Raw genomic sequence first — 22,662 nt, 5'->3', positions numbered from 1 at the left:
CTTTTGAAATATTTTTTTGTTAGTTTTAGCTGATTCTTTAAATAACAAGAGATTTGCTCTAGAGAAGGATTTTATCTTTCTTTGGAAGAAGCCAAAACCATCTCCATTTAAGGACACATAAGCAGCTGCTGCACCACATTTTAGTTACCCATAAGAAAGGGAAGCAGGCGGAGCTCACTCTACTATTAAAAAAAAAACACAACAAAAAACAACCTAACAAATAGTTCCTCCAGAATTACAGCAGAGATTTAAAAATTAGAATTTGCAGGTGTGGTGATTTAGGTAAATGTAATATATAGTATAAACAAAAATCAGAGAAAACAGGAAAATGCCTACCTCTTTCCAAAGAATTCTTTTCCCAGTTCTAATCTTACAGATAAACTGTTCTAGTAAGTTCAAATACCATCCCACTTACTAAAATTTCATCTGTATAGTAATTTTCATGAAAACAATTGCTGCATTATATGAGGCAATCCTTTTAGAAATATTACACACCTTAAATGTCTAACGAAAGGCACACCTATTTTCAAGAAAGCATCATAAATAACTAGAATGCCACTGATTAGGAATCTGTGATTATTTCATTTTTACTATAAAGTTAACTCTTGATACTGCCTCTGCTTATTAAAATTTTAGTAAGATTTTACGGTAGTTTATTGCAGCTGTTAAAAAATCTTAAATACTGAAATTTGTAAATTGCAACTTTTCTTGGAGTAATATGTAACACTTTAAACATGATAATTATTGTTCATAAATACATTGTTAAAGCTCTACCTGAAGAAAACACAAACTAATTAAATACATGTATTAGTTCTTACTTTATATGATAAAGTTAATTTTTTAAACTGAAATCAGTTAGTAGCCTGGTTTTCTCACACACACCCCTCCCCATATACATAGTGGTATGCAGAAAGAGAACAAGACAGTAAAAGGTATTAAGCATGATTCTGTGAAAATGTTTAACTACTGTATGGTTAGTAGCTAACATTATGAAACTGCAGTGCTAAAAGCAACAGGAGCGACACAGTGCAAGTTGTTTGACTTAAGCCAGTAATATTCTTACTCATTAAAATTCCTATATATTTATTTTAGTTCTTCAACATTATCACCATCAGTACACAATTATTGCTAAGCCCGAAGATACATGAATCTTTAAAGGGAGCTTTCTACTACCCCGAACTTTTTTTATTTCATTTATCTCCCATATACTTTAAAAAATTACAAGCAAAAAATGTGGCACAAAGTGTTAATGACCTTTCCATACTTGAAGTAAGATAAGTGACATTCTAAAAAGTTTGGTTGTGATAAGACTATGGCTAACCAATCATAACTTCAGAACTCTTGTGTGACATCATTAAGACCGCCCTAGAGCACTTTTTCTCCTACACCTACTTCAATTGTTGCCATAAGTCTGGTAACAGAGTCAGAAAACTTTCCAACTAAACACCGATAAGACTTCATACAACTCACAATACTCTATATTGTAATCATCACAACAACCAAGGTAAGAAATAGATTTCACTGATTTTGGTAATTCTTGTTTTCTATAATTCAAAATTACTGAACTTTTTCAAGAGTTAATCATGTTTTGTAAATTTCAGTTCCAAGTTAAACAATAAAATGTTTGATATGACAAAAACCTTAATTTCTTAATTAATTTCTAAATAAATGCATATCCGTTCAGTGATAGTAAGACTAAGACTTAACTTTGAAATAATAAAGGTCATATCATCTTTGACCTTGGTTATTGGTTTGTCATTTTAATTTGACTTTCATTTTTATTTTGCTTTTCAAAAGCAGATTTCTGTCAATTAAAATATCTTTCATTTATGTTACCATATTTGGTGGTAATGGAGATTTTATTTCTTCAAGCAAAAACAACGGCTTCATCTCATTATCTGTTAACTGTGCTGAGAAATACGGTAGGACTGGGCTTCCAGTTACCTCTGTGATTCTATCAGCAGTCGTGTGACTGCACAACATGCACACTGCTAGCATGACTATTCCAACATCATCATTATGATTCTTGACATAAAGTAATACACAAACTACTCTTAAAATGCATTTGGAGACTTTTTCACTCTATAAAGTCCACTCAACTTTTAACAAACACTTCTAAAAAAAATTCCAAGATTTAATAAATTCAGTTACTTATATGAAATCCAACATTGTATCATAAATAACAAGCTTGGAAATTTTAAAACTTCCATCAAAAACACATGTAAAATTCTTTGTAAAGTTAGAGAATACCAATTTGGCACTTTTTAAAAATAAAGAGACATTATTTTGGCAGAACATTCCTAAATATCTCATTTGAGTGAATTTGATAAAAATGTTTATTCTGCCTATTAATGAATAGACTGTTATCAAGTTACTATCCTCCCTGGTTTCTCATTATCCTCTCCTGCATTTAGAAGGGGAGTGATGAGAGAGAAGGAAATTCTTTAAATGCCCAGAAATGAAGATGATACAACAAATTTTATGACTTCTGTTTGAATTCCACTTACTCTTGATGTTACAATCCTCAGTTTAATATATGAAATGTGTCTTCATTCTTAAATCTCTGTCAGGACATAGAGGACATTTTCACATGTATGTCAAAATAAAATTTATCTCTGGAATTCTAAGTTCCTATGACAAATATTAACTCTATTAGTTTTTTTACAGAGAGAACTTTGTAATTCCATAAGCAGCTTTCCTTAAGACATGCAAAAACATTTCTAATTTTTGCCTACCACTGAGGCACTGTAACTGCCTCTCATTATCTTTATATTCATAAAATGTTTTTCCTTTGATATCACATAAAAGTCACTTGGTGAGGTGTTTTATGTACATATTAACGCATTTTTTACTCAAATACCTAACAAATTACATTCCCACACTTCAAATGGGATATTCATGGATTCTTTTATGGTACCAGAATTTCGCAACATCACATATATTGCTCCAAGAAGTTGGATAATTTCTAGAAAGAGCACAAATTCTGCTATTAAAGTTATCCTTAGATAAATAATATAATGTATACAGGCTAATAAAAATTACACAGTTATAGTGATAGTTGTTCAAATTTTAAACATAAATACCCTGTGCCAGACATTATGTTCCCACTAGTTTATCTCTATCGTAAGGTGAAATTTAAGTATTGTCTTTATTTACGAAGACAGGAAGTTTAAAATTAAGTGTAAAAAAAAAGTGTCAGATGAAATAAAATGGAAGAAATATGAAGAATGCTTATGAAAAATTGATTGTTTTAAAAACACGTAAAAGAGCTAAAGTACTTGCTTTACTAACAGAAGTCAGTCACTATCATTTCCTAAAATGCAAATATCAGAATTATTTTAACAGGACTGTAGTGGACGTTAAGGAAAATAATATTCCAGAATAAAACTATTTGGTTACATATTTTTATGTATTGTTTCTTAATCTAATTAGTCGGAGAAAGAATAGTTGTATAAACAAAATATTTGTATAAACAAAATTTGTATAAAAGAATAAAAATTTTAATGTATTAAATGTATTATGTAATATGTATTAGATTATGTAATATATTAAATTTTTAAGTAAAAATTAAATGTAAAGAATAGATTAACTCTCTAAGTTAGACTGTATGTTTATTACCAATCCTAGAAATAAAGAGTCAATTAAAACTTCTTTATTTCTGAACAATCTTCTAAATGTACTGGTATATACAAAAATTTCATTTGATTCTTTTAACTCCCTGTATGTTTGATACTGAATCTCTATTTTATAATTTAGGAAACAGATGCAAAAAGGTGAATTGCAAGGTCACGGAGCTAGGAAATGGTGGTGCCTTGGCCAGAGCCAAGATTTTAGAACTCTAAACCACATGCACATCACATCCACTGATCAACATGGCTTAAAAATACGTCATGACATTGGCAAAGCAAAATAAACTGAAAGTCCTCAAATACTGTTAGTGGTACCCTAAATGCAAAGTTAGAGGACACAAACTTCATTTAAATTCAAAACCACTCCATTTCACTTAAAGCTAATTTACGTATGGGGCGTTATGTCCTTAATAACCTATATAATATTCTCCTGATCACTTTTACAGACAGGGATATAAGAAAATGATAGATATCCTTGTTATTAAGCAATAAACCATGGAAGGCAAAACTCAAAATAACTGCACAGTCTTTAAAAAAACAACGTAACATACCACAATGTTTCCTTTTAATTTGTTTCATTCCTAAAATATTCATGACTTTGATCTGGTTAGCCTTGATGCCTAAAATCTAGGTTAATTTCTCAAAACTTTTCACAAAACCACACTTTTGTACTTTATTCCAGTTCCAATATTAAATCCTTATCTCAATTTCATTGAGATGAAAGATTTCATTTCTGACCTCCTCACATTCTACCATTTAAAATATTACACCCCATTTATTTTGAAGTGCTTGAACAGAGGAATCCTGCTTTGTTATTTATGCTATGAAAATGACTTTTCATCTAAACTGTGAATTAACAGTGTTGATCAGAGTAGCAAAGGAATAAACCTAAAGGTTAAAAATCAAGGAAATAATCTTTCTAAACTACAGTTACCTAAATCAGATAATACATAGTCTTTTGAACATTTCTAGAAATTGTACTTCAACGTTCTTACCCTACATAATTCTGAAGCATGTATTACCAAATAAACACAGTGAAGTGAAGCCTGGGCCTACAGCTCCACCGCAGCATACTCAGTCAACTGAGGACCTCTAGCGAGTTTTAAAATGTACTCCACCTTCAGGTCTTTCAAAAAAAAAAAGACCATTTCACTTAACATTAGTGGGGGGTTTATATAACTAGCATTCATTTTTCCTTAAAACTTTCCCCCTGCATTCCCTTCCCATATCTTTCCCCCCAAAGAAGAATCTTAAGTCTCAACTACTACAGGATTAAAAAGAATACTTCAATTGTGAATAAATTAATTTTAACAAAAACAGATAATGAGGACAAGCCTACAGACAAAATAGCAACAGCAATGTGACAATTTCAAAGAGAAAATCTCTCTATGCTATTGTTTAATGAATTTTCCTCAAAGCAGAGCTTTACAGAAAGAAAAACATTTCATTATGGAGTCAATTTAGGGGTTGAGAATATACTGATTTTTATGTTTACACAATTCTTTTCATAACCAGGCAGAAGCAGTGAAGCTTCTTTCAAATAGCCACTGTGGACCAACAAAGTTCTGGAATGTTGCTGCCACAAAGTAACTTGAAATAGAACATCCAAGTTTAATATTAGGCAATCTCAAAAAGAAAATTATTCTACCAAATTGAACTTCTGGATGCCAACAGATTGATAATAAAGCTATGATGAACTGTCCTGACTTAATTCAACAAGTCACAAAACATGCATATACAATCACTTCCAGATATCTGTGAAAATGACAGTGATTAGTAAGAAAAAATAAAACCCCCAGATAATCTTAATATAGATAAGTCCTGTACACTCAAATCTATAGAGAATTCTAATCTTCTGAACCAATTAAATGGAAAAAAATTCTAAAAAGTATCTGTTGGACTGCAGTGTTAGATGAGTATTACTTGAGTTTACTAGGAAAATATACCCCCATTTACTAAAAGCAGTCAAAAATAAAAAAGCAAAATTCTGAATTCCATAAAGAATCTCAGGAATTTATGGTTTCAGCAGAGAAAGTACCCCCCAAAACTGAAGTTTAGAAAATTATACAAAGCACTGAAAGTACTTAAATTATAGGTGAGGACTGCTGCTCACCATATACTGCCATTGTTAAGGTTTCAACTTCCTAGCAAGACATAAAGCAGACCACCAAAAGTTTTCCAAAGTCTACTGAGACTGAGGCCTGTTCTGCACAAGAATGCATCTAATATTACATTAAGAAATAGGACTCACTACAAAGTGAGGGCCCTTGTGGAAGCTGATACAGTACCTTCCACCCAAATTTTGCCCACCATGGTACTGTCTTAGTTGAAGGATTAAGAGTTCCCTGTGGTTTGTCTCTTTCATTCCTCCATTTCAAAAAACAGAATAGGATCTTGAACTTGACAGTATATACTTCCCAATTTCACTTTTTTTGAGCAAATGAGGAAAAGTGGACAATGAAAGACTTTATAAATCCTATAAAGAATAGTATTCTTCTGGGACACCTGAGTGGCTCAGTCGGTTGAGCATCTGCCTTCAGCTCTGGTCATGATCTCAGGGTCCCGGGATCGAGTCCCGCATCGGGCTCCCTGCTCGGCGGGGAGCCTGCTTCTCCCTCTGCCTGCCGCTCCCCCGCTTGTGCTCTCTCTTTCTCTGACAAATAAATAAATAAAATAATTTTTTTTAAAAAAGAATAGTATTCTTCCCATTCCTCCAAAAATAATCATAGATCACACAGTATACAAAATACTGTGTGGGTACTTTTCTGCCTCTTACATGTAACTCATGTAACTCAAGAGACAGGAATATGGCATTTCTACAACCAGATCCCTATCAAAGAATCTTTTGTATTTTCAATATTCTGATTCTACAGCCTGGGTGATGAATTAATTTTTAAAGTGTCTTTACTCCTCCTGTCCCACACAACTAATCTATACATTTCCTTTAAAAGGGAAGGTAGGACTAATTTCTATCTCCATCCCTGCTGGTGCAAGATACAAGTTCAAAACCTCCCAATACAATCTATTTATGATTATCCTAAAAGAATGCTCTATTATCATCAGATAAAATGAATATAAAGTGAAACTACTTTTTCGAGGCTTTCCACCAAATATTACCCTATTAAGAGCTTGCCTCTAAGGAATGGAGGAGAGAAAAAGACCGTAGGAATCGTAAACTCAGAGTATGTTGTTGAGTGCAGAGAAAAGAAGGATGAACACCTGACAACCACGCCATAAACTATGATGTAGTGAAGGTCACAGACAACTCCAAAGATAGAATTGTGCCGTTCCCACACACAGCTTTTCAATTTTCAACATATGACAGGAAGACCCATCTTATATGGATGAATTCTGGCTTAATTATTACCCTTCAGATTTTGGAAGTTCAGTAAAATCAGGACTCAACACATTCCAGAGTTTGCACTGTAAAATAAACTGGGCCCAATAAATTGAAAGCATACAACTAACATTTCATCATGTAAAGCAGATTTGTTTTTGGTTTTAGCATAAGATTATAAAGTGGCTATAAATCAGTTTAGAATAACAACATTTTCTAAGTTTGACAAGAAACAACACTATTTTTGGTTATTGCCTTTATACTCAATTTGTTTCCAGGAACAAACTATCCTTTTTCAGTAATAGTTGGCTGTTGACATATCATGAGATAATCTTTAAAATATGTTCATCATCATACTTCCATCAGTAGAGAGTTCATCTCCCTAGGGCGTACCTCTTCATATTTCACAAACACCAAATACCCATCTGTATAAAGCCTCCTTCAGGTTAATGTTGTTAATATTAACAACAATTTATCTAAGCTGTAATCCTCTAAGCCTCATTTCCCTCATCTGTACTAGAGACTTGAGAAGAATACTGGAGATTATGTGTTCAACTATCAAATTCTGTTATTCTAACTGGTTAATCTGTCAGTCCCAGCACTATCTTGATCATTAACAATTTTCTAGAACGATTAAAGTAAATCATAAGAGCCCCTTATTCAGCTTCACTGATTTATTCAAATAGTAACAACTATGTACTGAACACTAGAATATAAAATAAATATGTAGAGTTCCTTATACTCATGAACTAGAAGTCTACCTGGGGACAAGGACATATGAATCAAAATTATGGCACAGCCTGATAACTCTCCTGATATAGGTAACACTAAAGCCCCACTAAAAACGAGCAGAGGTGATAACCAATTTTACCTTAATGAGTAATGGAAAGTTTCATTAGGAAGTGATATTTAAACTGGGCCTTAAGGATCAACTGAAGTCTGCCTGGCAAAGAATCAAAGGTAGAGCGGGGGGGGGGGGGGGGGTGGTGGTGGAGGGTAGACATTCCTGGCAGAGCCAGAACAACATGTGCAAAAGACAGAATCAAAAAAGGCAATGAAGTATTTATGGAAAGGTGACATGTTTCATGTGACTGAAGTCCCACTCATCAAAGTGTCAGGGTAGGGAATGACTCTTGCATATATGCTTCATGATGAACAACTAGCCAGCTTCCTCCTTTCCCATGTTTTTTCTCAAAGTAATTTTTAAAATCAGAACTAGTAGACCATTTAAGTCACGAAACTTCATGAAAATTTAAGTTCTAATAGGAATGACCAATGCTAGTTCTTATTCCTTTCTTAACTATTCTGTTATACATTCTCACATAAACAACTAGTCAAATACATAAAAGAATGAATAATAGGGATCTTCCCCACATTTAACCAATAATATAAATTCATTATATCTATAATATGCAAATATAAGCAGAAAAAAACATGAAGGATGCATTTTTTAAAAGAACAAAATTTAAAAAGGCTTTATTTCTACAGAATTTTATCTGAGGAATTCAAACAAAAGTAATTAAATTAAATAAATACACTTAAGCTGCCATCTACCAAGTAGAAGGGGTCTTATAAATTAACAGCCACTTGTGTTGGACAATGAAGAATATATGCTACAGACATACACATGCTAGGGAAACACAGGTTGTTACCAATTCTTTAAGAGAATGAAGTTTGATGTTAAGTTAGCTATTTGGATTTCCTCACTACACATCAAAATAGGAAGGAGGCCAGTCTCTCCAGCCAAATGAAAGCCCAGTCTAGTATATAACTCAAACCTAATAGAGCCAAACTGAGGTACCATTTACCAGAGGGTTTCTTTGTAAACCTAAATTCCTAGTTCTCACTGATCATGCCTGAGAGACATCTTCCCTCTCCCATTCTTTCAGTTCTCCCCTCTGCTCTTCAGCACTAGCCTCTCTCAGAAATGGAGCTGACCACTTGAGCTGGGCTTTCATGGAATGTGTAGAGATTAGGGAGAAAATGAAATCTGGATGCTGGGATAGGTGGTAATATCTTGATCAACAATGATATATCAACAAATGTTAACACCCATTATCTCCGGGCAATTAATTATGGGCTTTTTTTTAATTCCACTTCTAATTTTTATTTCAAAATTTATATAGAAATATCCTAATTGACAACAAAATATCCCTAAATCTTAGTAACTATTATCTCTAGACGCTTAACTTACAGTTAATTTCTAATCTCTAATTTTTCTATAATAATGCATTGTTTTATTTTTGTTTCACTCATTAGGCAGAATAACTTACGGAAGCTCTGAAAGAAAGCAAATGAAAACCACCGCTCTTGAGTACAGGTCATCTCTAAATAGGAACTATCTGTGGTACACAGTGAGATAATGATAATTTTTTAAAGACCGATTTTAGAGAGAGGAAGAGAGAGTGTGCGCGTGCATGCGCACAAAGGGGAGGGGCAGAGGGAGAGAGAAACTTAAGCAGACTCCGTGCTGAGCGTGGAGCCTGATGGGGCGGCTGGATCTCATGACCCTGAGGATCACGATCTGAGCCGAAACCAAGAGTGGGATGCTTAACCGACCACGCCACTGAGGCGCCCCAAGATGATGATAATTTTATTACTATGCTTTCTGGGCCTGACAGTCTTCAGTACTTAATATCCAGTCTTGTTAAAATGTTACTCAAAAGAGCATATTCTACAAAGCTATAAAATCATAAAAAGGAATGACAAACATTTGAATCTATAGTTCTGGTAAAATACTTCTAACTTTTATTTTGGACTAAAATCAACATCTGGAAAATAATTTCTTACACGCATTTGTTTTTATGAGATTTTCTCTGAAGCTATTAATACACTAATGTTCACAATTATGCTCACACAGAAATAGTCTTTATGAAACTATATGAGAGAAGTTTTGCTCAAAGGAATAGTCCAAAATGAGCTGCACCCTAAACCAAACTATACTTCTAGTCATTTTGAGAGGAGGAGGCAAAGACTGAAGTTCTTACACTCAAAACACAAGACAAAAAAGACATCACAGTGATCCTCATGAAAAAAGACTACAGAGGTATTTGATGTCATAAATACAAATAATATTGAGGAAGATAAATTAATACAAAATTGTGTTTTTTACCTGTTCAGAGAATAGGTTACACACATGATCCTAATCCATTCGCTATTTTTACATTCCAGGCTATCCAAAAGAAGAGAGTGACTGAGCTCACATTTGACTGTCAGCTTTTTACCTTTCTCTTCACCATTTAAAACTTGAGACTTCCTGTTTTCCTGGGGTCATGGAGAAAGTCCAATACCTCACTCGCTCTGCGATAAGAAGAGCTTCAACCATTGAAATGCCTCAACAAGCACGTCAAAATCTCCAGAACCTATTTATAAATTTCTGTCTCATTTTAATATGTCTCTTGTTGATCTGCATCATTGTGATGCTTCTCTGAAGTTCTGCTGCAATCTCCAGTGATGCAACTTGTGACCATCAGCTTAAAATCTGTCATCCCATGAAGAAGGGAAAAAAATACTACATAACAGACCACTTCCTAAGTAGAAGAATTTCTTTGTGAAAAGGTCAAGATTCAGGACAAAACTAATTGTTAGCAAATATATTCATCTGCGGGATCTTATAAATATGAAAAGAGCTTTATTTTCAAAAATTAACTTCAAAATGACTGTAAGTGTGCATAATGTAACTTGAATTCAGAAATTTACAGAGCTTGTAAGTTTCTATCCCAAATCTTTTCTGAGGATGATGTAGGCTTTAGTTTTGAAACTGCACTGCTAACCAGTTCACTTCACGTATAAAGCATTAGCTTCACTATTTGGGGTAAATGTAATTTATATTGTACTGTAAAAGCCTCCGTGATGTTTATTAAATATTTTTCAGGTCTTCACCAAGTACCAAAATAATCATTCAAATGAAAAAAAAAAAATTAAAAAAAAAATAATAATCATTCAAATGAACAGTCATCATTTGAAATAGCCTACTGATTCCTCACATCTGTTATCTTTATTATTATCATTCAGAACTCTTTGTAGTAACTCACATAACCTACATTTTAAAATAGAAATTGTATTCTTTCTCTGTACTACACTAACATTTTTTTAAAGTTTAAGAGAACCAAATAAGAAAAAGTAAGGCCATACTCTTATATAAATAAAATTTCTCTTAACTAATTTTTTCAAAGAATTACAGAATGCTAGTATATGAAGGCAAACCATAAATGTGTTCTCTGTAGTACATTATGATCAGTAGACAAGAACTACTGGTTAATTTAACAGGTGACAATATGATTAGCCATAATTACTAATACACTAGTAGAACAGAGTCTAACCTAACTTAAAGCGCTGTAGTTGATCATCTAAGTAGATAACCTACCACACTATGTCTTTGAAATCATGAAATCTTAAGACTTTAGAATGATTTTATAGATTGTCGTCTATTCTTAACCTCATCCTCAATATAGGCAAGGAGAAGAATTTCAAAAATAATAAAAAGAAAATATGCCCTTTCAAGCATTAAAAAAAATAAAATTGGGGGCTCCCCAAAATTAATTCTTTGATCACATTTTGACAGGAACTTTTTGTCCTACGGTTTATAAGAGGACATAGCTATTTTCCTTAATCTGTCAACCAAATGGTCAATACCTACTTGGTAGGCCATTCTATCATGCTAAATTATAAACCCAGCAAAGTTAATCTACAATTATTTTCTTGCTGAATATATTTTCAATTTCCCCTCTGATCACTTAAAAATATCTTCCAACTCATAATAGAAGTAAAACTTGGTACCGGAAAATACATTCACCAAAATTTGTTAATTTAACTTGATTCAGTTTAGAATTAGGCCTAAAGTGGTTTATACCTATACTGCATAGTCCAATAATTTTAACTTCAATTCAAGACATATTACTAATACAGCAGTTACTAAAAGAGTAGAGGACACATAATTTACTGTATGATTTGCTAAAATGTGGTTACTAAAAGAATTTGAAAAGTCAGTACTGATCTTGGTTTATAGCACAAGTGTGGCTAACAGATTAGTAAAGGAGACACTGCTTTTAATTTTTTCTGGGTACCTGACAGGTACCGGAGATGGGAAAGGGGATAGTTTTGATTCACTGATATTTGAGGAACAGAGGAAAAAGGATTTCATACTGACAGGGAGATTTCAGCAAAGCCTCATCTATGGGTTGGAGATCCCTAATATCAACTAGAAAGCTTATAAATAATAAGCAATACATTCACATCACTGGTCTCAGTAATTACTTGTGAAAAAAGTACCAAGTTCTATAATTAGCTGCACTGATGTTAATATGTGGGAAACTTGAAATGCTAAATTCCGTTCCTTTCATTGTATTGTTCATTATTACAACATAGACATCAAACTATAAAATGTGAAGTTATGGGGTATTTCCCTAAGTAAATAGAAATAAGTTTTTTGTTTTTTTCATGCTGACTTTAATAGAAATTAAAACCTTTTTCTTGAGGATTACAGAATACTGTAACTCATTATAATGTAGAACAAAACCTATTCTTCAAATGGAATTTATTTATTCTGTTTATCATGATATGTAAAGAGTAAGATATAATAAAACAATGTATTTAAAATTTTTAAATACCAAATGTTCTTTCTACTGTAGAATAAATTTTAATCTTAATTTACAGAGTACTAAAAATGAACTAATTTTTAAATGTTTAATGTTGCCCTTTATATTTTAGTTGGTTCAAAATGTTTATTTAATGCAAATCACCTATATTAAAAAGAACCTTCTTGAACTCAGTGAAATCGCTCTTTAATACAACTCATGATTGTATGGCCATAAAACAATTTACAAGCAGTTTTGCATTGGTAGATTGTTTTCAATGACTTTTCTGAAAAGAAGATCAACATTTCCTCATATAGACACAAGAGGGCAGACCTACATAAAATAATGAATTTTCTACTATTTAGATTTTATTTCTCCTTTGATTATTTTTTATTCTGGCAAAGTGAGAAAATGATAAGTTTTAAAAAAAATTTGCCCTTCTGCTAAGTAACAGCACAACTTTAAGATGTATAAAGTTATATGCCAATACTATGTAGAAAATAAAGTTTAAAAAAGTCAAACACATTACTAATTTATTAAAGCATGTATACAAAAACAATTATATGCTGGGGCGCCTGGGTGGCTCAGTCGTTGGGCATCTGCCTTCTGCTCGGGTCATGGTCCCAGGGTCCTGAGATCAAGCCCCGCATCGGGCTCCCTACTCGGCGGGAAGCCTGCTTCTCCCTCTCCCTCTCCCCCTGCTTGTGTTCCCTCTCTCGCTGTGTCTTTCTCTGTCAAATAAATAAATAAAATCTTAAAAAAAAAAACCAAAAACAATTATATGCTTTTTAGCTACTGAGTGAATGTGTCATGTCACATCCTATCTATTTAGAGTGCCATACGGTTTACATCTTTCAGTGCAGTTATATCTTCTTAAACAGTAAAAAAAAAAAAACAAAAATAAGAAAACTGTTTCTTTTCAGGTATGCAATAGAATACATAAAACACTCTCATGTTAAAAATAAAACTTTTTCATTCTTTTATCATGTTAAACAAAAACCAAGTCATTTAAGTCATTTTATCAAATTTTTATTCACATTTTTTATTTATATAAATTTTTCAGCAAAATATGCTGAAATCATTAGGTGCCAGTATTTTGGCTGATCAAGCCCTGTCATGATTTAAATGGGGTACAAATTTTATTTTTTTTAAGATTTTATTTATTTATTTGACAGAGACACAGCAAGAGAGGGAACACAAGCAGGGGGAGTGGGAGAGGGAGAAGCAGACTCCCCGCAGAGCAGGGAGCCCGATGCGGGACTCGATCCCAGGACCGTGGGATCATGACCTGAGCTGAAGGCAGTCGCTTAACCAACTGAGCCACCCAGGCGCCCTGGGGTACAAAATTTTATCTTCCTCTTTTTAAAATGATTGCAACACAGAATTTAGCAACATCCTAAGGAATGTAAGAGGAAAGAAGATAAACTTCATCAATAAACAGACCATTTCTTGACTACCGCCTGAGAGATGCACTGTGAGCATCTCATCCCTTCCCCTGTTCCCCCACCCCCCAGGAAAGAAAGAAAAGAGGGACATGGTAAGGGATATATTCTTTCCAAAGAGAAGACAAGGCTCTGTCATTTGTCCTTCTCTTCTGTCATAGTCCTTGTAGGGTCAGAGTGCTTTTGGGGAGGGTGGGAGGAGAGGGGTGACATAGAACAGGAAAGACCCAAAGACAGTTTGCACATGGAGGTCTATATTCTATAGACCTGAAGGTCTGAAGGCATAGATGGCCTCTCTTCACTCACAAAGGAAAATGTTTCAGAGTACTACACTACCTGCATTCTAGCTGAGTTAGCAGGAAATCATGGGAATCAAGGAACAGCATGAGCATGACACTGTGAGGCTGACTCAATGATTATTCCTAAGAAGAGCAAAACTTCCACATTACAATATTAACCTTTGGAGGGAGAAAAGCAGGGAAAGAACTGTGCAGATCAAATGAGATAAAACACTCTCGAGAGCTACAAAGTTCTATATAAATCTATGGTGGTGTTAGATTGTGACTCTCTGCCAATTTCCTTTCCTTGGTTGTAAAAAGAGAGGTTTCTTTTATGGTGACAGTTTAGGAGTTGTGCTTGAAAATCATACACATTGAAAATCATACACATTCTCACAATTTATCAGACAGGCTGATCCTTATTATGGCTCTTCCCTTTATGGAAATTAGACTAAAAGGAAGTCAATTCTTTAAAGTCTTTTAAGAAACAACCAAGTTGGGGATGCCTGGGTGGCTCAATTGGTTAAACATCTGCCTTCGGCTCAGGTCGTGATCCCATGATCCCGGGATCAAGCCCCGCATCAGGCTCCCTGCTCAGCGAAGAGCCTGCTTCTCCCTCTCCCTCTGCCTGCTGCTCTGCCTACTTGTGCTCTCTCTCTGTCAAATAAATAAAATCTTTAAAAAAAAAGAAAAGAAACAACCAAGATGAGAACTTTTATAATAAAGACAGCACTTGGAGGGTCCAAGGAGAAGGTATTCAAGAACTGTTTTCTGTAATAGTACAAGAAGGGAATGAGAAGAGAACGGACCATTAAAACTTAGACATGAAGAGTCTAAGTTTTCTTTACCTGGTTTCATCTTTCTACTACAACACTTAGGAGCACTACAAAGAGACCATCCCAAATACGGTTCATCAAAAAGCAGGACAACCCAGGGTGTGTGCAAATGTCCTCTAGTAGCCTTCTTCCTCTACCATGTACTAGGGAGAGATTTAAAAGTAAGTTTGGCTCTACAGTGCACCTCCAAGCTTCCTATTCTCTTTGCATTGTTTCAAGGTTGGGAAAAACTTCAAAGCACAGGGTTTTCCAAGCAGAATGAAAGAAGTAAATTAGTACTTATTCTTTTAAATTCATTCAATTTTCTCAGTTACTTTTCTATCACACCTTCAGGTTGGAATAGTATTACTCAGCACCCCATGGACAACTACAATTCTGTGCAAAAATACCAACTGGAGAAATAACCACCTGATCCCTGGTCTCATATAATCACAAAGCATTTGAGAACTAAAATAGAACAGTATTTTAAAAATTAGGTTTCTGGAGTGCCTGGGTGGCTCAGTTGGTTAAGTGTCTGCCTCCGGCTCAGGTCAATCCCAGGACCCTGGGATTGAGTCCTGCATCAGGCTCCCTGCTCAGCAGGGAGTCTGTTCCTCCCTCTCACTCTCCCTCTATGCTCTCTCTCTCAAATAAATAAAATCTCTAAAAATTTATAAAAATTAGGTTTCCTATCTTTCAATCACTTGAACTGATAAATCAGAAATCTGGTTAAACTGCTCTTTTCTGATTTGTAATTCAAACATCATAATAATGGTTCTTTTTGGTTATGTACTTTTTATATATAATCAAGATTGTTTAGTACTCTGCCCAAACAAGAATAAGGAAGGCACATGGGATGTGTTAAGGATTCCCCTGTAAATGTAGCACATTCAGGTGTGTGTATGTTTTGGGACTCAGATTTGTGAGGTTTCCAGATAAGTGATCTCCTTATCCTTTAATAGGATATATTCCTTTAATCTTTACTATTTTTTATTAGTAGCAGTAATAAATAGTAATTTTAAGTGTTTTCGCTAAGGGAAATTTTACAATTTCTGATAGAATTAATGAGTTTCAGAAAATTCTGGTAATAAAAAATGGATGATAGGATTTACAAAAAATTCTATAGCTAATTGCTTTCCCACTTAAAATGAGCTGTGGAAATTATCCTGGAATAGAAAACATTTCCAGATCAAGAAATGTACACATTTACATGTTACTTTAGGGGATACACACCACTTTTATTTATATGTGGTATTTTATAAAGTGCTTTCCTCAAACTGATTAATAAATTTTTTTTTTAAGATTTCATTTATTTGAGAGAGAGAGGGCGAGCACACAAACAGGGGGAGGGGCAGGTAGAAGGACAGGGAGAAGCAGGCTCCCCACTGAGCAGGGAGCCTGACGTGGGGCTTGATCCCAGGACCCTAAGATCATGACCTGAGCTGAAGGCAGATGCTTAACCGACTGAGCCACCCAGGCACCCCTGACCCAACTTAATCTTTTTAAAATAAGCACATATCTGCTTATAAACCTAAATACATTTCAAACACCACCTGACTTTAGTTCCACCTTCTCATTTCATATATGAAGAAATGAGAAGACATGCAGATGGGCCAGCAGACACATGAAAGGTGCTCAACCTCACTTTCAGGGAAACACAAATCAAAACCACAATGAGCTATCACCTCACACCTGTTAGAATGGTCATTAGCAAAAAGACAAGAGATAACAAGTATTGGCGAGGATGTGGAGAAAAGACAACCCTTGTGCATTGTAGGCGGGAATGTAAATTGGTGCAGCCACTATGAAAAACAGTATGAAGGGGTTCCTCAAAAAATTAAAAATAGTACTACCATATGATCCAGCAGTTCCCCTTCCGGATATTAATCTGAAAGAAATGAAAACACTAACCCAAAAAGATGTATGCACTCCGATGTCCACTGGAGCACTATTTACAATAGTTAGGATATGAAAGCAACCTAAGTACCCACTGATGAATGAATGAACAAATAAAATGTGGTATATATACAATGGAACATTCTTCAGTTGTAACAAAATGAAATCTTGCCATTTGTGACATTATGAATATATCTTGAGGGCATTATGATAAGTGAAAGAAGTCAAAGACAAAATACTGTATCATCTCATTTATATGTAGAATCTTAAAAGAAAGAAAAAAATCACAGAGAACTGATGGGTGGTTGCCAGGGGCTGGGGGTGGAGAAAATGGGTGAAGTCAAAAGATACTAACTTCCAAGTCATGAGGTTGTACCGTACAGCATGATGACTATAGTTGATAATACTGTACTATATATTTGAAAGTTGCTGAGACAAAATTTTACAAGTTATCACAAGGAAAAAAAAATTTGAAACTATATGGTGATGGACATTAACCAGACCAGACTTAGACTTATTGTGGTGATCATTTCACAAAACATATATATATCAAGTCATTATGTTGTAGAACTGGAACTAATGTAATGTTATATGTTAATTATATATCGATTAAAAAAAAAACAAAAAGAAACTTGAGGCCCAGATAGAAAATCATCCAGGCTCTGAATCTGATAGAAACGAAATCCAAGCCCCCATACTCCCAAGTTAATGTTCTATTATACCATGCAAGTTCCTTTGTCTGTTTCACATTTCTTTAAACTGAATATGTGTTGCTTTGTTTATCTTCATGCTCACTTAACAAATGAGAAGGAAAGTAAAGACTAAGTTAGGTACAAGATTTTAAGTTTTTCATGTTAATCAGCCTCAAATATTTCTTAACTTTTGTTTATCAAAACAGTACTTTGGGAGTTTATACCCTTTATGCTTAGTAACTTGCAGGAAAAAGGAAAAGCGAAACAAACTGCGCCTACGGACAAGGACACACTGTCCTATGCTTACTGCCAAGTGTGCTTACTCCTAACATCCACTGGAGGGAAGCAAACACTAGACTTTGAGCTTTACCTGCATTGGTGTTTCGTTTTCTTGTCGAAACTCTTCAAGTTGCTGCTGTTGCCAAGGAGCTAAACTGTAAGAGTCCTCTGTAGTTCTACTTTCCAAAGGGTTTGTCCGCAACTGCTCTGTAAGCCACATCTGCGTCCTCACAGAAGGCTGAATGGGAACTCCACCTACTGCCTGTTGACCCAGCATTAAATATTTCGGCGGTTCAAAGGCCTCTGCACTTGTCACAATGGGCTTGCTTTCAGGTAAGGCACTGTATGTCATGTCTAAGGTCGGTCTCCTAAGAGTGGAGGAAGAAGCTCTAAAGTCCTCTTTGCTACAGCTCTCGAATTTATATTTGCAGTCCAGAGTTGATGATCGTTTTTTATTTATTTCTTTGTCCTCTAGCTTAAGCATCTCCATACTATCATGTAAGCAGCTAGGCCCAATTGTTCTTAGTTGCGACGTTAAAACCTTGGCTCTCCCTGTCTTTTCCAAACCACTCCTTGACTCATCAGCATGTACGATGCCACCCTGGCCACAGTTATCCGGGGCAGTGAGTTTGGATAAAGATGACCATTTCCGGAGAGGCCGGAAGTCCTTCATGTCTAGTGAAGAGTCCTGCTCTCCCCTACTATGGTTTCCCAATGTTTGCATGAGGCTTGTACTCCATTTTGAGTCTTCTGATGTCAATGATTCCCTATGTCTGGAAACTGAAGCACTGGAGTTAGACGGCATGACATGGGCAGTAGGAAGAGTAACCAATGATCGACTAGGCTTAAAAGATAATGTGCCACTTGAAGTTGAATGATCTGGAAAGAGAAAAGAATGTCAAATTAGTTGTAATTAACAGGAAAAAAATCTGCTAAATGCAAAATGCCAAAACAAATATCTGAATATGGTTTCCAAGCACAAGGTTTTCAAAGACACTTTATCAAAATGAGGTTATTATTATTAGGTTTATCTGAAACAAACCAAACATATTTTCAAATATTATTTTCTAAAAATGAATACATAATGAAATATATGCCCATTTACTATCTATTTACAGGTAACAAGTGACTAGAAAACAGGTTTATAGTCACCCTATTTAACCTAATTATTGTTACTTTTTTAAAAAGAAAAATCCACCTCCCCACTGGGACATCTTACTCATCATCCAGCACTGAAGCCTCAGAAATAACTCTACTAGAAAATGGTATTTTTCAGTCTTTCCTAAACTGTGGAAATCTATGCCGTACTCAAACATTTTAGCACCTTCCCAAACTCTAATTCAAATCAGAAATATGGGTAAAGGAGATCCTAATAATATAATTAGAAAGCACTCTAGCAATATGCTTGTGGATACAGAGTAGTTCCTCCATTCCCAGTCTCCCTTAAATGGCAACATCAATGGTACGAAATTTCCCAAGCTAGAACTCCTGGAGTCTACTTAGACTGCTACCTTTCTCTGCAGTCACTAAATCCCCAAGTTGTAAGCCTTCACTTCCAAAATGATGACCCAGCTATTGCCTTAGGTCAAGCCTTTACATATTATTCTGCTACACACAGTAACAGTTTTAGTAGGCTCCACGGAAACCCAAAGCACAAATTAAGACCTCTCTATTCCATGAACTTACCATCAAGTGACAAATTATCATCAAATGTGTCAAATCAGAATTAAAGATTATCAATTTTTATCAGAGGACACTTCAAAAGGGGATAGCAATTGAAAGTGTGAGGGGAGAAGAGGTGAGTGGTGAAAGGCAACTTTCAGTTTATTCTATATTTTTCCATACTGTTTGGCTCATACTAGAATATATTTAATACTTCTTGTGAGCTTTGATGTTGTCTTAAAGAAATAAAATATTGTGAAAAGAAATAATGAAAAGGCCATAAGGAAATTCAGATAAGAAAGAGCCAGGTAGACTAATTCAAACAATGAAATTCCAGTACAGAATTTATTCACTTGTTGATTTAAAAAAAAAAAATTACAGATGGAAGAATACAAGCAAAAGTATTAGAGTGAACATTTATTTATCATGTTCAAGCTTCTCATCAGCTTCTGAAGAATCTTTTTATACTCAGGATAATTCCCACATTATAAGTCTAATCTCCCAAAATTAATTTTAGACCTCAGATTCCCAACATGATTCTGCAATTATGGTGTAGACATTCAGAAACACCTGCACAAGATTTCAGTTTGGAAGTGAGTCACATAAGAAAATGGCTCTGGGGGCGCCTGGGTGGCTCAGTCGTTAAGTGTCTGCCTTTGGCTCCGGTCATGATCCCAGGGTCCTGGGATTGAGCCCTGCATCGGGCTCCCTGCTCCGCGGGAAGCCTGCTTCTCCCTCTCCTACTCCCCCTGCTCGTGTTCCCGCTCTCGCTCTCTCTCTCTGTCAAATAAATAAATAAAATCTTTAAAAAAAAAGAAAAAAAAGAAAATGGCTCTGTATGCAGCTACCATTTCTGGCTGGTACAAGCAACAGCAGAGGCATTAGCCTTCCACAATGGCAGCACCAGGGGCAGCCAATCAAGTTCTGGCCCAGAGTAGCAGCAATTGGGCAGCCCTGGTACGTGGTGGAGCTGGAGAAGTAACAGTTCTCAAAGGTGATCTGAGGTATACTACCTGTAACTTTAACCTTAAGCCTGGTTCTCCAACCTTCCCCAAAATTCTATGAGATACTAAACACCCTTAAATAAATTCTTCATTAAGCTGATTAAGAACACTAACTGATCCAAATATGAAAGCCAGAAGAATGCAACTCCCAAAGAAAAAACCAAATTATCCCGTTTATCTGCTGTATGTAGTATCAAGAAAAGTTGCTCAAAGGAGGAAATTAACATTTAGAAAAGTTAAGTATATTGCTCAAGATCATATAGCAAGTAAGGTCAGCTACTGCAAGCCTGTACTTCACACCACTGGCTGTGCCCTAGGGTGGTGAGGGCGGGACTTTAGTCCTGCTCCACACACCCAAACTCCATCAGTCCCAATACACAATCTAAAAAGAGAAAAACCTTTCATTGGTTATGCAAACTCTGCTTCAGAAAAATGTGCCTGATTCTCTCACCCCCTTTCCAACCAGTCTGCCACATCTGAGGTTATACCATATAGAAATTCAAGAAATGACAGTGCTTTGCATTATGTCATATTGCATGCAAACAAAGTGCCATGGAAATCTGAACCTGAACCACTGGATTCAAAGACTAGTATACTAGATATTGTATCAAGGCGAGCATACTGAATTTTTTAAACAGAAAAAATTTCCTCAAGGTAATTCTTTTTTTTTTTTTTTTAAGATTTTATTTATTTGACAGCGAAAGAGACAGCGAGAGAGGGAATACAAGCAGTGGGAGGTGGGAGAGGGAGAAACAGGCCCCTCACCAATCAGGGAGCCCGATGTGGGGCTCGATCCCAGGACCCCGGGATCATGACCTGAGCAGAAGGCAGACACTTAACGACTGAGCCACCCAGGTGCCCCTCAAGGTAATTCTTGAAAGGTAAAGATGAAACAGAATTATTTAAGTCTTCAAATGCCCCAGTAAGGAAAGAGCCTGGCCTTCATTCATCAAGCATTGTGATACCACTGAAAGTTTCCAAAGGAGTAACATGATCAAAACCATACCTAAAATGATTATTCCAATAAAAGGGTTGAGGACAGATTAAAGCAAAATGATTGGCAACAGGAAGATCAACAGATTATTATGATAATCAATAGAAAAAAATAAGGATATGCTACTGAAGGTCAATTCTAAATAGAAATAGGACAAATGTCCCCCAAAGTGTATGAAATATCTGTATTAATATATTATAGTACTACATCTATTTACCAATATATAAGTGTGTGTGTGTATATCTATACACGTTTGTGTTACTATTACTAAAGGAGTATTTGTATTAAAATCATTAAGTATCTTTAACTTTAAAAAATACAAATTTGAAATTTTGTTTTTTACATTTAAAAACTTTGTAAATAAAGATAAATTATAAAGGTTAAATGTAACAGTTTTAAAATTACTCTTTTTAGATTCAAATCATGGCTCTACCACTTAGTGGCATGTGTTCAAACATCTTTTTAACCTCCGTGCATCACAGTCCCCTTGTCCATAAAGCGGACAGAACAACAGTGAAGATTAAATAAAAAAACAAACAAAACCATTAGTTATTATTAAACCATTAAAAAAGCTAAGTAAACGTTATTCCATCATATAACAGACAAAAAACTAAATAGCCATAGGATACAAGGAACTAATTTAAAAACAAAACAAAACCTAACAACCCAATTTTAAAACAGGCAAAGGAAATCAGAAAGCACATCACAAGAAATGCAAATAAAAAATACATGTTTAAAAAAAAAAAAAGATGTTCAGGGCATGTGGGTGGCTCAGTCTGTTAAGTGTCTGCCTTCAGCTCAGGTCATGATCCTGGGGTTGAGAGCCCTGAGTCAGGCTCCCAGCCTACTCTCAGTCTCCCTTTGCCCTTCCTTCCTGCTCATGCTCATGCTCTCCCTCGAAAATAAATAAATAAAATCTTAAAAAAAAAAAAATGTTCAAACTCATTAATAGTTAAAGTGTGTTCCCTATCCTACTCATAAAGATTATTAAAGGCTATAATATCTTACAATGATATGAAAATAAATTGTTATAGCCTTTGAGAGAAGAGAAGCAATCT

At 35.0% G+C, this 22,662-nt stretch overlaps 2 protein-coding genes across 4 annotated transcripts in view; one reads left to right on the top strand and one right to left on the bottom strand.

Annotated features, from left to right (window-relative positions):
- Window positions 1–22,662, bottom strand: part of CEP85L (centrosomal protein 85 like) — a 174,000-nt gene that overhangs the window by 90,975 nt on the left and 60,363 nt on the right. For both annotated transcript variants that reach the window (XM_021693553.1, XM_021693555.1), the window contains exon 3: window positions 18,036–18,823. In XM_021693553.1, the coding sequence (XP_021549228.1) occupies window positions 18,036–18,823 (788 nt within the window). The remainder of the gene's footprint in view (window positions 1–18,035; window positions 18,824–22,662) is intronic.
- PLN (phospholamban) lies at window positions 1,427–12,732 on the top strand. 2 transcript variants are annotated; one of them, XM_021693556.2, is made up of 2 exons: window positions 1,427–1,504; window positions 10,138–12,732. In XM_021693556.2, the coding sequence occupies exon 2, from the start codon at window positions 10,239–10,241 to the stop codon at window positions 10,395–10,397; it is 159 nt and encodes a 52-aa protein (XP_021549231.1). In that variant the 5' UTR covers window positions 1,427–1,504; window positions 10,138–10,238; the 3' UTR covers window positions 10,398–12,732. The 2 variants fall into 2 exon arrangements, 1 of the variants encoding a protein (XP_021549231.1); XR_006540480.1 differs by lacking the exon at window positions 10,138–12,732 and adding an exon at window positions 9,226–9,247.

This window comes from Neomonachus schauinslandi, chromosome 8, assembly GCF_002201575.2.
Source record: "Neomonachus schauinslandi chromosome 8, ASM220157v2, whole genome shotgun sequence".
NCBI lineage: Eukaryota > Metazoa > Chordata > Mammalia > Carnivora > Phocidae > Neomonachus > Neomonachus schauinslandi.
Note: the sequence above shows the minus strand (reverse complement) of the source record. Positions and strands in the feature narration are given on the sequence as shown.